The sequence below is a fragment of the Anomaloglossus baeobatrachus genome, chromosome 6 (genome assembly GCF_048569485.1).
Source record: "Anomaloglossus baeobatrachus isolate aAnoBae1 chromosome 6, aAnoBae1.hap1, whole genome shotgun sequence".
Lineage (NCBI taxonomy): Eukaryota > Metazoa > Chordata > Amphibia > Anura > Aromobatidae > Anomaloglossus > Anomaloglossus baeobatrachus.
Genome location: NC_134358.1, coordinates 280,780,303 through 280,792,718, shown reverse-complemented (window position 1 = coordinate 280,792,718; position 12,416 = coordinate 280,780,303). Strand labels below are relative to the sequence as shown.

Here is a 12,416-nt window from a genome sequence, read left to right as displayed (position 1 = left end):
CACAAGTTTTCAATTGGGTTAAGGTCAGGAGACTGACTAGGCCACTGCAACACCTTGATTTTTTCCCTCTTGAACCAGGCCTTGGTTTTCTTGGCTGTGTGCTTTGGGTCGTTGTCTTGTTGTAAGATGAAATGACGACCCATCTTAAGATCCTTGATGGAGGAGCGGAGGTTCTTGGCCAAAATCTTCAGGTAGGCCGTGCTATCCATCTTCCCATGGATGCGGACCAGACGGCCAGGCCCCTTGGCTGAGAAACAGCCCCACAGCATGATGCTGCCACCACCATGCTTGACTGTAGGGATGGTATTCTTGGGGTCGTATGCAGTGCCATCCAGTCTCCAAACGTCACGTGTGTGGTTGGCACCAAAGATCTTGATCTTGGTCTCATCAGACCAGAGAACCTTGAACCAGTCTGTCTCAGAGTCCTCCAAGTGATCATGAGCAAACTGTAGACGAGCCTTGACATGACGCTTTGAAAGTAAAGGTACCTTACGGGCTCGTCTGGAACGGAGAGCATTGCGGTGGAGTACGTTACTTATGGTATTGACTGAAACCAATGTCCCCACTGCCATGAGATCTTCCCGGAGCTCCTTCCTTGTTGTCCTTGGGTTAGCCTTGACTCTTTGGACAAGCCTGGCCTCGGCACGGGTGGAAACTTTCAAAGGCTGTCCAGGCTGTGGAAGGTTAACAGTAGTTCCATAAGCCTTCCACTTCCGGATGATGCTCCCAACAGTGGAGACAGGTAGGCCCAACTCCTTGGAAAGGATTTTGTATTCCTTTCCAGCCTTGTGACCCTCCACGATCTTGTCTCTGATGGTCTTGGAATGCTCCTTTGTCTTTCCCATGTTGACCAAGTATGAGTGCTGTTCACAAGTTTGGGGAGGGTCTTAATTAGTCAGAAAAGGTTGGAAAAAGAGATAATTAATCCAAACATGTAAAGCTCATTGTTCTTTGTGCCTGAAATACTTCTTAATACTTTAGGGGAACCAAACAGAATTCTTGTGGTTTGAGGGGTTGAATAATAAATGACCCTCTGAATAAACTTTTCACAATTTAAAAAAAAAATAAAAAAAGAAATAACATTCTTTTTTGCTGCAGTGCATTTCACACTTCCAGGCTGATCTACAGTCCAAATGTCACAATGCCAAGTTAATTCCGAATGTGTAAACCTGCTAAATCTGCAGGGGGTTGAATACTACTTGTAGGCACTGTATGAATACTATTTGAAGTCATTGTATATTGGCACATCATACTAAATGAACCTAAGGAGAATAAATCTAAAGTTGTAAGGTACAGTTTAAAAAAGAAAACTTTTGAAAATGTATTTAATTTGTTCATTGTATTAACTAGATCTGTTTAAAGGTTTCTGAGAGTTTTCTTATTTGGATGATCTTACATTTTTTGAATATACAACAGCTGCAGGCTTAGTTGAAAGTGGAAAAAAACTGTGTTGAAAAGACATCACATGGAGCTTTGGTACTGTGTAAGGCCTCCTTCACACGCCAGTGGCTCCGGTACATATGATGTCCATTTTCATACAAAACGGAGACATGGACATATGCATGCCTATTAAAATCAATGGGTCTGCGCGCACAGCAGTGATTTCACAAGGACTGTGTGTCTGTATGGAGCACATGTGTTTCCATGTTTTCCGCATGGAGACATGTCCATTTTTCTCCGGCAGCACTGATATCACACGGACCACACACTGATGTGATTTGTGTGACATCAGTGTGCCATGTACCTGAGAAAACATGTGTCTTTGAAATAAAATGATTTACTATACTCAACTTTCTCCAGCGCTGCTGTCTTTGGCTCTGCTGTCACTTGCTTCCAGGCCTGCTCATTATGCTCATGAATATTCACTGCACCATGGACCTGGAATCAGCAGTGCCAGAGACATCAGCAATGAAAACAGCATCGCCGGGGACAGGTGAGTAAAAGGTTTCTGCTCTAACGGATAGCACACATTCAACACTAATGTGCCTAAATCACGGCACAAAGATGGGCCATATGCACCTTCAACAAGGTCATGCAAAACACAAACATTTTTCACTGACATTTGAAGGGGGCCTTAATTGGTAATTTTAGCTTATTAATTTTGTGCAGAATGTCTTCTCCATAATCATCCATGGTATGATGTTGAAGGTAATGATAGCTCTTTATTCAATGTAAAACACTTAATTCTCCAGGTGTATAAGTGAATGTTACTGCTCAAACATAAAAGTTTCAAAAAAATGACAAAGATCTCTCCAACTTCTGTCAGACTGGTTTGAATGACCTTTCCCAACAAACGGTGTCTTTCCTTGACTTTGACTCAGCTTCTGCCATCTGCCACTCATGTCAGTTTTTTTGAAAAATGTTTGCATTAGAAAATCAGTTTCATACACCTATATATTTATTATTTTTTCCAAATAGCATACATTCAGAGCTGACCACTGGGAAGACTATTCTTCTTATGGAGACCTGACAAACCAGTGTGGCAGTCAGTAAGGGGACTTATAGCTGCAATGCCCCTCTGGGAATTATTCAAATTGTCCCTCCAGTGTGGAAGGAGACAAACTCTAGCGCCACCTATTGCAAGTAGCAATCCTAAAAGTCAAAATTGACTTTTTCAACAAGCCTTTTTATAAGACTTAGGATTTATGGCCAGATTAGAATCTCAATTTGCAGACACGGTGTTTCGGAGTGATTGCCCCTCGTCAGTGCATAGTGTGGGTATCTGATCTGGCTTATGAGAAGTTATGTGAGGACCACGGGGAAGACTATTCTCCTTATGGAGACCTGACAAACCAGTCTGGCTGTCAGTAAAGGGGACTTACGTACTTCCAATAGGTGGCGATAGAGTTTGTCTCCTTCCTCACTTGAGGGACAATTTGAATAACATTCAGAGCTGATGATTTGTACTAGTATGATCTCTCAATAGAGAAGATTATTTCCAGGCATTGGAAAAAGAATATCTAGATAACTATTTGACTTTTTTTTCAAACTCTTTTTATTTTTATTCCTTTTTTCAAACTATTGTGTTTTTCAAAGTCGAAAGTCAGTTCTAAAGTTACCTAAAAATAAAAGCATACAAAAAGCAGTGCTTTTGAATATATTTTATGAAAACCTTTAACCAGCACCAAACAGTCTTCAGTACAGTAAGCATTATTTCTTCCTTCTCTATTTTTATAACATCCTTTTATGTGTTTCTAGTCTGCAATTTTCCCAGCAGACTTTTAAAAATAGATTTTATTTGAACTTTAATTAAAAAGGTTCTCTGTAGGTGACCATCAATCTGAACTATAACCATTATTAGAAGTCATAATTGAACCCAGGTGTCAGCTATATGCTATGATTCTATGAGGCTCATATTTTCTTTTCATGTAAAGTATTAATTGGATTCATTTGTCTATGTAGCTCGATTTACTCGTAGAACGTTGATTAAAAAAAAGTCATTTGGTCAATTTTTGGCTTTAGTCAATTCTTCGTCTCTCAGGTTAAAAATGTTGTTTTAACAAGTTAAATAAGCATTATTATATAATTGGTAAATAACTTTTAATCAAAAGATGAAATCATTAGTGTAACAGAAGCTGCTGTATTTTTTGCGGTTCTCACAAAGTCAGCAATGGTGTATATCATTTTTTTCATTTCTTTTTCTACTGACAAGTAAGGATTTATATAAATGCAAACTAATATATAATTTTAGATCTACATAGTACTGGATGTCTTTTGCTCTGGAAAAAACTACTGAGGTGAAACATGAATAGATTTTTCCATAGATTTGCAAAGTAATAATACTACGTCACATTAAAAAGTAAAAATGTTTGCAGAGGGGAGATGGTAGAAATGTATTAATAAGGGATAGAAAAAAGACTGATGTTGCAATATGTCAACTAAAATCAGTAACAATGCAAGACAACAAGAAAGATGGCGTGGTCGTCAATGACGAGCAACAATGCACTGGATCCAATTGAAGTGCAGATTATTTCTCAACGCATTTCAAAGGGTTCCCACTTCTTCCTTTGGAGAACCACCAACTTGGTTGTTCTCCTGAGAAAAAGTGTGACCACCTTGAAACTGTCATGTGGTGCTCTGCTCTTAACTCACCAGATGGCTTGGTGTCTTCAGACTCTGTTCACTGTTTCCTGGTGCATTTGAGTTGCTCAGTCAGAGCAGGGCATCACCGTTTTTGCTCTTTATGGTGTCCAGTCTAGTGGCAGTTAATTCCTTCTGGTCTGTGAATTGCTGCTGTGAGCAAAGGTTATGGGAGACCTATCACAGCCACCGCCACCCTTTAAAAGATGTTGGAACCTGCGGTCACATGCTGATGATAGCTCTAGCTTAGCTCCAGCAACACTGGTCCTGTGCTTTGTTGCAGCTTGGGTGATTTGTTGAATGCTATTTGGTGTGTGGTAGAAATATCTTTGTTGTTTCTTTATTTCCGCCCTATACTTTATTTCTCCCTGAGCACAAGTTGTCTTTTCCTCTGTGTGTGCTTGCTGTGAGTTTGAACTTTGTTTTTTTCCTGTCTATTGGTAACTGTGGGGCTACCACTCTGATCCCGGTCCTCCCCTTGGGTGGTGGAAGAGGGGGTACCTGATCAGGGCTGGTTAGGAGCAGGGCGAGGGTGGCAGATCTGACATCATCAACATGAAATGTAATTCCTGGGATTAGGGATAGATAGGGTCTCCCTAGCCTGAGGGTCAGTCCAAGAGCGTGTATGCACGTTATCTCCATTCTAGCCTCTGACAGAAACACTTTGAGAGATAAACCGCCGTTCACCTGGATCTAGTGCATTATTTTGTCATTAATTCTCAGCAGCACAGTGACTACCACACAATTTCTCTGGTTCCCTTGCATTATAACTAGCCTTGGGGCCCATGATTTGTACGACAGCTGATTACAGGCTCTGATCCTGTTGTGTGTGGCACAACCCTACAAGGTGAGCATATATCCTACAAATACCAATACAAGTCTAGTGGATAAACCCTATTTGCACTTATCAGTTTCATAGTTTCCCATTTGAATTAAAATCAGTAGTATTGAACCACTGCAACAAGTGCAATACTATATAAAATTTTTGGAGCATGGCTATACAGTACTCCTTGAATTACTCTCCGTCAATGTGAGACTATGGGGTTATCCTATCTAAACAACCATTTCTTGCAATGTACTCCATTGTAGTATCAATCACAAAGCTGTGAGATATTTCAGGCTTACTTTATCTAGCCAATTTCTGAATGTCAGCAGAAATGTGTTTACTCACTGACTGCAAATATAGATCTTTAAAATGATGCAGAGTTTAACCACACATCAATAAAGTAGAAATTTGCAAAACGTTGCTTCATATATTAGGCTTTATTTACATAAGCCATTAAGAATCCAATTAGCCAGTGATTGAAATTACTGTACAGAGTGCAATTTATTGTCTGAAAGGAGACATATGAATCTGGTCAAAAATTCCGAGGCTTAAGTTTTTACTTGGGTCACTTATTTGGAATTCTTTAAAATGTCTTCCAACATGAATAGTACTTTCCTCCAAAATAACATTTTTACAAGTATGGTATGAACCTCTCTTTTATAAGCTGTGCATTTAATGGTCTAGTCATACAAAAATGTGGATTTTTATACCTTCTGTTATTTTCTGAATGAATAAAATTAATTTGACACTTTTATGATTTATGGATCTTACATCACACTCATCCTACTATCAAGTCTGAGACAAACATATTCATTTATAATACTGTGATTTAATTTGCACTAAAATGCAAGATAAAACAAATAGTATACTAGTAACTAACAACTGGTTACCTGACATGACTGGATCCTATGTCTAGATCCTGTGCTGTAACAGCACCTATTATAGTTCCAATCGGTGTGTCCTCATACACTTCCATGGTGTAGGAAGGTCTGCTGAAAACTGGAGGCTCATCGACATCGAGAACATTTATTTTTACTGTTGCAGTGTCTTTAAAGGGCCCCACTGAGTTAAAGTGATGATCCAGGTGTACGTTGGAAGCCTCAACTTTGAATGTGTAGGCCTTTTTTGTTTCAAAATCCAGGGGCTGCAAAAGAAAATATAATATTCTATGAGACTCCATTAATACTGTAAAAATTGAGCACTATCAGTTGGACAGAGCACGTAATGATCTTTCTGTGCTTCTTTTATCTATGAACTTTAGGAGACTCATTAAATTTAAAAGAAGTTCTATTATATCCATGTCTTATTTTTTAGGAAATTCTCTTTACTCACTTGCTCTCACAAAACCATGACTTTTCCGCCACTATTCACAGTTGTTTACACAATACTCATACCCTACTCAAGAACTGATAGGGTGAACAACTCAGACCTTCTACCTTTTTTCCCTGTGAATTATGTACAGAAGTACATTGTGTTACTTTCCTTGCCCTTCTTAGGTGCATAGTGCAGGTTCTCATACATCCAAATCAAGTGGCAACACCATCTCTGTAAATTGAGATTGTGGCAAGGTTTGTTCAGGTATGTGCACATGTTTAGGATTTGGAGCAAAAATTTCTATCCCATTGCTGCATCTCTTGGCAGGAAAAATGCAGCAACAAAAATGAACGTTTTTACTGCAGATTTTTTCCATTCATTAGAAGGGGCGAAATCTGCTGCAAAAACACCGAAAGAATTGACATGATACAGATTTATTTCTGCACCAAATCTGCAAGGGAAAAATACTCAGGAATATCATTGACTTTGCTGTCATCTGGATTCCCTTCAGGTTGATGAAAAATCTGCATTCAAAGATGTCTAAAAAAACTGCTATAAAAATGCAATTTGTGCACATAGTCTAAAAGGATGAATATTGAAATTTTGGAGTGCTACTTCCAATAGATGAAATTCAAGTCCTCTTCCTCTATGAAGAAGAAATTTGCATATCTAATTTCCTAGAGGAGCATTGAATTTCTTATAAGCCTCCTCACACAAGAATGCCAAGCATTTCACTCTTCACAAGGAGAGATGCTAACCCTTAGGCCAAAGTCATACTTGAGAGAGACTCACACTAGTGTAGCATCACATCAGCCGACACGGCCTGTTGCCCTCTGGATAAAAGCGTCTCAGCTTCATAGAAATACATGTGTGACGCCCTGGCCTATCAGCAATCTGCCCTTCTGCACGGTATCCACTCCTCCTTGGATTCGGATCCTGGTCCATTGGTGTTGCTAACAGCTTAGCCAGTCAAAATCCTATGGACATTTTGCAACAAACCCACCAGACACACCATTGGAGGGCCTGAAGAGAATATAGCCTCCCACATGGGGGTTGGCAGGGGAAAGTGAGAAAGTGAGAGAGAAGTGAAACAGGAGTGAAAGAAGTAGGAAGTGGAAGGTGACTCTCTGAGAGGCAGAGGTCACCGGTCCGGAGCAGGGCTCCTGAAGTTTACTAGGTGGAAGACGTTGGTCTTGGCCTGGTAGGAGCTGGAACCCCGGTCACAGGGGATCGCGTCAAGGGGCATGGACTGCCGAGGAGGGCATCTGGCAGCCTTGAGACATCACCGGTCAGGGGCCAGGGCACGACGGAGTATTTGGACCCTAGGCCGGGAAGTAGCTTCACGCGTCCCGGTAATTTATCCGACGGGGGTGAAGACTTCAAGATTCATCCCCAACCCGCTCCAAAATCGGGGTACTAGCGCACCGATGGGATAGGACTTTCCCAAATTACAGTCCAAATAAATCCTACGCGTGAACCCTGAGAGCAAGCTCACTCAGTTAGCCATACGGGTGAGCGGGACCTGAAAAGTTTCAAGCTTGAGGGTCCAACTAGTGAGAAGGTGCCACGGAAAAGGTCACAGGCAAACAGCAACACCAAGGGCACAGATCCACACGTGCTCCCTCCATGCTGCAGCGGTGCTCAGAATTCTGGTGTACAAGCTGTCGGAGTTGTTATTCTTGGACTGAGTGAGTACACTGAAAAGCCCCTTTTCCTCTACCCAACAACACACCAGTCACCAACACCCAACACCCCACGGCACAAACCCCCTACCCATGGAAGGGTTAAACATCCTGCTGCTACACCATCGCCACCGGGCTCCCCAACAGCAGCGGTGGTCTCCTACATTACCACACACCGTGGGTGGTGTCACAAACTGACACATCCCCTCTACATATCTATCCCCTCTCTTTTGAATTCGAGTGTCCGCGCAAACCCCCAGGTCCGATGACCCCTCGAGCCACCGCGGCTCCGGATCCCAGCGGCTCGGCCGCTGGCACCGGGATGGTACACATGCAGCTGGCCCACTTCTGTCAGGAGAGAATGCGGTCGTGCCGGGTGATGCGATGCGAGACTCGCGCAAGTCACTTGCAAGTGTGACTTCAGCCTTCGATACAAGTGAAGGTTAATAAAATAGATCAAAGTGTAAAAAACCTGGCCAGCCACTTATTTCTATGTTAACTTTACAACATCCAGAGTGAAAATATCCCCAATTCTAAAACATCCTCACTCAACTTCATCCTCTTGCTCACTATAAGCATTTCACTAATTACCAGGCTAAATCTCAGATCATTTCTCTTCTCGCCCTACTCTGCAATCTCAATCCCTTATCTGAAACCCACATCCAGTTACTCTTGTGGGCTCGCCCAGATAATACAGAAAAAAACAACCTCTCTCGTTCTTCTTGTCCTGCCTTTTTTAGAGATATTAAAACTCCATCACTGATACCTACTGACCTGTCACTAATCTCTCTTCATCTGGAATGTGGGGTTATGTGCCTAATCAGCTACAATATATCATGGCTAATACTATCCTCGATTCCTTCTAAGATTTCACTGTGTTTTCTACCTTTAGTAAAGTCACATATGATCTCCTGATGAAATGTACGAGCACCTACTTTCTACAGATTTTACATGGTCCAATACCAACTCCTACTCAGTATACTTCACACTAATGACATTAAGATGCCATTTTCTCTTCATTTTCTTTTTACTGCTTTGACCTCTTTTTGAGTATATAATTTGCTCTTCCTAATTCATCATGTGGTGATATAATAACTCCTAGGCAATGTGCCCACTGTTTTATGGTTAACAGATTTTTCCTTAAAGCCATATATTACTTGCACGTTCATTTCATGGGCACCTCAAAAACAAGAACACAATCTCCCCTTTACTTGCTGTGGAAATAACTAAATCATTAATTGCTGCTCTCATTTATTCTCATTATGGAATAATGTAACTCATTATTGATTACCTCCTCTACAGATTCTCCTCTCTCAATAGCTTATTTTATATAAAATAGTCTGACTTTTCTGACCAGTCATTACACCAATGCCAGACTCCTGTGCCAGCCAACTCAGCTCTCAATCTACAGAATTGCACATTAGGGTTGAAAACTTTTTTTTTCGGGACAAGTTATCCAAAAATCACATCACATACAGCCAGCATATTTTATTGACACATTGTAAGATCATAATATATAATTATGATGTAAGAATACAGCATTCTATAGCCCAGAATATCATCATAGCTTTCACTGTGTATAGTAAATTGATGATAATTACAATAATAATATTCCGTACAAGCTCCTCCAGATTAAAAAGTAAAAATAACAGACACTTCAAAAAGTGTCCTTTTCATACAGACTGTCCTGGAATTTCTGGATGGTTTATAACTAGGGATGATCGAATACCTCAAATATTTGGCTTTGCAAATATCCAACAAATAAGTCGCCACTATGCGAATATTCAATGCGCAATGTAAGTCTATGGGAAGCCCGAATAGTTCCAAATAGTTGTTATTTGGGTTTCCCATAGACTTACATTGCGCATCGAATATTTGCGAATAGTCGAATAGCGGCGACCTAAGCCGAATATTTGAGGTATTCAATCATCCCTATTTGTAACCTTTCTGTACTGTCTACTTATATCCTATATCTTCTTCCCATGTCTGTCTACCACTGTGCAAATTCTCTAATGGTCAAGGTATAACTTCTTAATCTAGATGTTTGCTCCCATCTCCTAGATTGTTTCTCATTCTGCACCATCACTTTGGAATGTGATACCTTGTACAATCAAACAGTTGACCACTTGAATAACCCCTCTTTCTTCATAGATTGCTAGCTCTTGAGAACAGGGCCCTCTTTCCTTCTTAGAATTATTAGTTCACCACTTTGTGATGGCCAATACAGGCTGCACTTGTTCTCTGTAAAATGTACAGTGCTGTGGACTCTATTTGTGCTACATGAAAGTTAATATAATTCTTATCTCTTATACAACAGAAGGATTTTTTTTTCCATTTCAACACCCAAAACTTTAAAACAATAAATATATTTGCTCATACAATGTAAAAGAAAAGACATTTTTATTTCCAAGTGTCTTTATGTAAGTATCAGAAAATACTATGGAAGATTTAATGTGAATGACAAAACAAGGTCTGACAGTAGTAATTCTTATCCAACAGAGACATCTAGTGGTGATTTAGAAAATGACATGCTCACAGATTTTAAGCTCTCATCGCAACTAATATAAGTACAATAAACAATACTTAATGTGCTACAGATCTTGGCAAAATAAATGTGATCAATGTAAATACTTGACTTTAAAATAAACTGTCTTAGGGATATGTAAACCTTATGTATCCCTCTCTTTTATTAATATTCTGACCTTTTCCTTTTTTGGGATTTATAAAGTAAAGCCACACATAGAAATATTTAATGTATCAATAAGAATTAGTGATGAGCGAGCACTACCATGCTCAGGTGCTCGATACTCGTAACGAGTTGTTGGGTGCTCAGATGCACGACTCGACTACCGGATTACAATGGAAGTTAATAGGGAACGCAAGCATTTTTATGGGAAATGTTCCTGAAAAATGCTTGAGTTCCCCATTGACTTCCATTATACATCAGTTCTCGAGTCATGCCCATCTGAGCATCCAAATGCTACTGAGCACCTGAGCATGGTAGTGCTCATTCATCACTAGTAAGAATTCTAATATTCACATTACAATATTCCCTTCTGGGCACCAAGGTTTTTTTTGTTATATAATTTATAAGTGTTGTGTAATGTTCCTTCATCAGGAGTGTATCGCTCCTCTGTCATATGGCTTCCTGCTTGTCAGGGGGTTATTTTCTGCAGAAAATTGAAAATTCAGACCAGCAGCATGGTCACACTGCTGGTCTGAACTGAGCGCTCTCTCAGGCTGCAAGCAAAGGCAGATTTAGGGCATGCTCACACATCCGGCTTTTCGCCGTTTTGACGGATGCGGCGCACGCAAGTACAGTATGATACAGTACAGTGGCAGCGCCGCAACTTCTGGGTCACCTGCTCTGGTCACTTGACAGCATGTGACCGGCGCTTGTTGCGCTGCACTGTACTGTATACACTGTACTGGCGTGCGCTGCATCCATCAAACCGGCGAAAAGCCGAATGTGTGAGCACGCCCTTACCTCTGCATAAGAAGGGAGCAGGAGCACTGAAGTGGGTTGGATCCAGCCATCTGGCTAGCTTCAGAGTTGCATCTTCAAGCTATATAGCGAACAGTTTAAAAGGGCATGCTCTTTGCCTAGGAAACTGTCCACCTCTGATAATCTGCAGAAATAGCCGGTGACCAAGGACAAAAGCAATAGACTATAAAATTCAAAATCTGTTCTTGGTAAATTGCAATGCTTTTTTTTTTTTATTTTGCACTTTGCAATTTTTACCACCAAAGAAATTTAAACACCTCCTTTAAATAATTCTAATCAGAGTACCAAGCATGCCAATGTGTTTCAGTAGATTATGTTACAATACTCCAGGGCCAGCTCCAGGTTTTCGTGCTTCTAAGGTCAAAAAGTCTCAGTGGGCCCCTTTGACATGTACAACAGGTGGCAGTGCTGTATCCTCCAACCAGGTGCTGTCTCCATGCGTGTGCTGTTTCCTCTGTGCGCTATCTCTCCCTATGTGCTGTCTTCCCCTATGTGCTTCTTCATTGTGCAGTGTCTTGCCCCCCCATGCACTGTCCCCACATGTGCTGTACCCCATGTACTATCTGCACCCAGGTGCTGTTGCCACTCCTATTCTGTCTCCCCCTTGGACTGTCTGATCATGTGTGCTGTTTCCACCATGTATGCTGTCTTTCTACATACGCTGTCTCCCCCATATGCGCTGTCACCTCTGTGATTTTTTTCCCCTCATGCAGTGTCTGCCCTTGTGCGCTACCTCCCCCATGCACTGTATCCCCCTCAGCTGCTGTCCACCACATGTGCTGTCTTCCCTGGTGTGCTGTCTTCCCTGTGCACTGTATGTTTCTTGCCATTTCTTCCCCCTATGTTCTGCCTCCCCCTGTGTGCTGTGTCCCTCCATGCAGTGTGTCTTCCCCCTGTGTGCTGTGTCTCTGCCCCTGCATGTTGAGTATCCCTTTATCAGTGCTGTCTCTCCCCTGAGTGCTGTCTCCCTCCTGTGCGCTGGGGAGAGAGCGCTGTCTCCTCCTTGTGC

General features: G+C 41.3%; 1 protein-coding gene across 8 annotated transcripts in view; it reads right to left on the bottom strand.

The window, feature by feature from the left end:
- The window catches only part of CDH12 (cadherin 12), a 1,513,562-nt gene that overhangs the window by 58,204 nt on the left and 1,442,942 nt on the right, over nt 1-12,416 (bottom strand). For all 8 annotated transcript variants that reach the window (XM_075314868.1, XM_075314867.1, XM_075314866.1 and 5 more), the window contains one exon: nt 5,797-6,050. In XM_075314868.1, coding sequence (XP_075170983.1) covers nt 5,797-6,050 — 254 coding nt within the window. The remainder of the gene's footprint in view (nt 1-5,796; nt 6,051-12,416) is intronic.